This window comes from Nicotiana tomentosiformis, chromosome 11 (assembly GCF_000390325.3).
Source record: "Nicotiana tomentosiformis chromosome 11, ASM39032v3, whole genome shotgun sequence".
Classification (NCBI taxonomy): domain Eukaryota; kingdom Viridiplantae; phylum Streptophyta; class Magnoliopsida; order Solanales; family Solanaceae; genus Nicotiana; species Nicotiana tomentosiformis.
In genome coordinates, this window is record NC_090822.1 from 10,162,599 (window position 1) to 10,167,318 (window position 4,720).

Consider the following 4,720-nt stretch of genomic DNA (forward strand, 5'->3'; position numbering starts at 1 on the left):
TACACATCTTCTAATTACCCCATCCATGCAAATCCGAAAAAGGTATGGCTTGTCCCAATAATAATCTTGACAATCCCGTTTGAGCTTCTTTCTTTGATTTGAAGAGAACTCATCCTGGATGATCACACACACAAGGAAGTTTGCTAGATCCGTGAAACATGGCACCTCTTTCATTGAAATAGCCAAGAGGTGCTCATCAGGGAAGGAGTCATTGATTTCAAGGCCATCATGTGGCCTCCCATCCCTCCAAATGAGACAAGTGGTCCACCACTTGATTTTCACTCCCTTTTCGATCTTGTATGTCAATATCAAACTCTTGCAACAATATCACCCATCTCATCAACTGAGACTTGGAATATTTCTTGCTCATAAGATAGCGAAGTGCCGCATGATCCGTATGAACAATAACATTTGCACCCATCAAGTACTGGCGAAACTTCTCAATTGCAAACACAATGGCAAAGAGCTCTTTCTCTGTAACATTGTAGTTGACTTGGGCATAATTCATGGTATTACTAGCATAGTAGACCGGATGAAAAATCTTATTGATGCGTTGCCCCAAAAACTCTCCAACTGCTACATCACTAGCATCGCACATGAGCTCAAAAGGGATACTCCAATTAGGAGCGGTGATAATAGGAGTGGTTGTCAACTTGAACTTTTGCAATTCAAAGTCTCTCATGAAATCATCATTGAAGTGAAACTTAGCATCTTTATCTAACAGTTTGCACAATGGGTTCACCACTTTAGAAAAATCCTGGATGAAACGCCGGTAGAACCCTGCGTGACCTAAGAAACACTACACGCCTTTCACCGAAGTTGGAGGTAGAAGTTTAGAAATCACCTCAATCTTTGCCTTGTCTACCTTTATGCCATTCTTTAAAATTTTGTGGCCAAGGACAATGCCTTCATCGACCATGAAATGGCATTTCTCCCAATTTAGCACCAAGTTCGTTACTTCACACCTTGATAGTACTTTATCCAAATTTTCCAAGCAATCATCAAAGGAATCCCCGACCATCGAGAAGTCATTCATGAAGACTTCAAGGTAGTCCTCGACCATATCCATAAATATCGCCATCATATACATTTGAAAAGTCACCGGTGCATTACATAAACCAAATGGCATCCGCTTGAAAGCGAAAGTACCATAGGGACATGTGAAAGTTGTTTTCTCTTGATCTTCCGGAGCAATAAAGATTTGGTTGTAGCCCGAATATCCATATAGAAAGAAATAGAAAGCACGGCCGGCCAACCTATCAAGCATTTGGTCAAGGAAGGGAAGTGTAAAATGATCCTTCCTCGTGACCTTGTTTAGCTTGCGATAGTCCATACACACTCTCCACCCGATCACCGTTCTTGTGGAAATCAACTCATTCTTTTCATTGGTGACCACCGTCATGCCCCCTTCTTTGGGACACATTTCACTGGAGAAGTCCACGAGCTATTAGAAATGGGGTAGACAACCCCGGTATCCAACCGCTCGATAATCTCCTTTTTGACTACGTCTTGAATAGCTCATTGAGTTTCCTTTGATGTTCAATGGATGATTTGGAATCCTCCTCCAAGTTAATTTTGTGCATGCAAAATGTAGGGTTTATTCCCCGAATATCCGCCAAAGTCCACCCAATAGCCTTCTTCCTCTTGTGGAGAATCGCCAATGTAGAGTCAACTTGCACGTTAGTCAAACAAGAGTAAATAATAACCGATAAATAAGAAATAGGACCAAGAACTTCATACCGAAGATGTGGAGGCAATGGCTTCAACTCCAATGTAGGAGGCTCTTCAATTGAAGGCTTTGTATGAGGAGTTTTCCTATTTTCAAAATCCAAGGAAAGTTTCCCGGGCGCATAGTTGTACGACCCCATTCCTTGCAAAGAATTCACACATTCCATGAAGCCATCCATCTCGTCATCATCAAAGTTGAGCAATACCGCCTCCAACATATCACCCACATTAATCGTGGCACTTGTATCATCAATAATCACATCAGTCACCAAATCCACGAAAGAACATACTTCATTGCTATTTGGTTGCCGCATAGATTTGCATACGTGGAACACCACTTTTTTATCACCCTCGCGGTAAGTGAGTTTTCTGGCTTCCATATCAACAAGAGCCTTCCCCGTAGCAAGGAAATGTCTTTCGAGAATAATCGGCACCTCATAGTCCACTTCACAATCAAGAATAACAAAATCCGCCGGAAGAATGAACTTATCAACACAAACCAATACATCTTCAATCACTCCCAACGGTCTCTTCATGGTACAATCGGCCATTTGTAATCTCATAGATGTGGGTCTTGGTTGTCCAATTCCCAAAGTCTTGAAAACCGAATAGGGCATCAAATTGATACTCGCCCCAAGATCACAAAGAGCTTTAGAAAACTCGGCACTTCCAATGGTTTAAGGGATTGTGAAAGCATCGGGATCTTCTAATTTAGGAGCAATCGAATGCACAATTACACTCACTTGATGCATGACTTTGATAGTTTCCAAATTCATCGACTGCTTCTTTGTCTCCTTCATAAACTTTGCATAACTGGGCATTTGCTCCAAGGCTTCAAATAATGGTACATATATTGAGATACTATTCATCATGTCAATAAACGTTTTGAATTGATTCTCCCCATTTTGATTGGCGAGCCTTTGCAGATATAGAGGAGGAGGCTTAGGCACTGGTGCCTTAGCCTTTTGCATTACCGGTTCCGGTATGTCAATAACATGATCCCTAAATGGGTTCACTTCCTCTTGAGTCTCTCCCACATTGTCATCAACATCAATATGCACTTCATAATTTGCTTGCACGACATTGTTCGGGATCTCTTCTTCATCTACCACTTGCTCATCATCCACAAGTTGCCTTTGACTTGAGGTGGGTGTATTCCTACCTCTTCCACTTTTTTTAGTAATGGCCATGGCATGCCCCGTGTTGTTCCCACCCTTTGGGTTCACCACTGTGTCACTTGGTAGTGCCCCCTTAAGATGAGAATTTAAAGCTTGAGAGATTTGCCATTTGCACTTCTATGTTGTGGATCGATGTGTTGTGTGAAGCAAGTTAGGCATCGGAATCGGCATTCTTCTCCATCATTTGCTTAAACATTTTCTCAATACGTCCCATTTCATTATTGGAAGAACTAAGACCGTGGGAAGGATAAGGAGGTGGGTTGCTCGATTGATAATACATCGGGGGCCTTTGAAAACCCAATCCCCGATTTCCTTGATTGTTATTCCAACCGCCTTGATTGTCGCCTCCCCAATTGCCTTGTTTATTGTTGTTATGCCAATTCCCTTGATTATTGTTGTTATTCCAATTTCCTAGATTGTTATTGTTATTCCAATTCCCTTGATTATTGCCGCCACTCCAATTTCCTTGATTGTTTTGAGGTCTCCATTGTTGTTGGCTTGGGCCTTGGAAGTTATTTTTTTGCTCTTGAAAGTTGTTCACATATTGAACCTCTTATTCTTGGTCATTTTAGGAATCATCTTGCTCAAACCCACTATCTTCTTGCACAAAATTTTTCACTCTTTGTTGCACTTGCAGACCCTTTGTTCTCCGTTTCTTCACTATCATGTTTACTTTATGCACTTGTTAAAGTTTAGACTTTGCTAATTGGCTCATGGTGGTGGTCAATTCGGCTATGGCTTGCCCATGGTCATGCAATTCTTTGTGAATGTGAATCACATTAGGATCACCTTGTGGAACATTAGCCCGGGATTTCCACGCCGATGAAGTATCCACCATCTCATCCAAAATATCACACGCCTCCGCATAATGTGTAGTCATGAAGTTCCCACCAACAAGTTGATTCACTAAACATTGGTTTGTTGTATTGATTCCCCAATAGAAAGTTTGTGGAATCATGCTTTCCGTCATATCGTTGTTGGGACACTTTTCACAATTATTCTATATCGTTCCTGTATCTCGTGTAGTGGTTCATTGGGCTCTTGCTTGAATGCTAGAATTTCATCCCGAAGTATAGCCATGTGCCCGGGAGAGAAGCACTTAGAAATAAATTTCTCCATCAATTCATCCACGTATGAATTCAGTGATTTGGCAAATGTTCCAACCAATCTAAAGCTTTCCCCCGTAGAGAGAAGGTAAAAAGCCTTAGCCTTAAAGCATCCCCGGAAACATTTGTTTGCTTACTCCCCAACACATATCTATGAACCCCTTCAAGTGTTTGTATGCGTTTTGACTAGGTGCACTGGTGAAAAACCCTCGTTGCTCGAGCAAAGTGAGCATCACGTTGGTTATTTGAAAGTTTCCCGCCCTAATACGGGGAGGGACTATAGCACTTGCATACCCTTCATTCGGCAACACCCGGTGTGGAGTCGCTCATGGTGGAGCTGGGGGTGGAGCGGGCACATTGTCATGAGGCACCCGGCCTCGTCTATTGGCTTGAGGTTCAAGAGGGACCTCATCCATTTGATCATCCTCAATGTCCACATCCCCAAAAGCTATGTTTCCGAGCTCATTGTTTGCCATGATTGCACCTATAATTTCTCAACACGTTAGTAACAAGGAAGGAAAAGAAGATATTCCAAAAACACACCTAAATATATAGTTAACACCGTTTTTAACTCCCCATTAACGGCGCCAAAAATTGGTCTCGTCCAATTTCACACCTCAAATCAAGGTTATGGAATAATCGATTGCAATAATAATACCCAACAAGAGTCGGGGTCGATTTCCACAGGGATCTATATATGGGAGTTAG

General features: G+C 42.0%; 1 protein-coding gene across 1 annotated transcript; it reads right to left on the reverse strand.

Moving 5' to 3' along the window:
• Nucleotides 1-1,502: 1,502 nt before the first annotated feature.
• On the reverse strand, nt 1,503-4,488 carry LOC138901035 (uncharacterized). The gene is made up of 4 exons (XM_070188762.1): nt 4,420-4,488; nt 2,472-2,978; nt 1,935-2,213; nt 1,503-1,796 (listed from the first exon to the last, which is right to left on the reverse strand). The coding sequence occupies exons 1-4, from the start codon at nt 4,486-4,488 to the stop codon at nt 1,503-1,505; spliced, it is 1,149 nt and encodes a 382-aa protein (XP_070044863.1).
• Nucleotides 4,489-4,720: the final 232 nt, after the last annotated feature.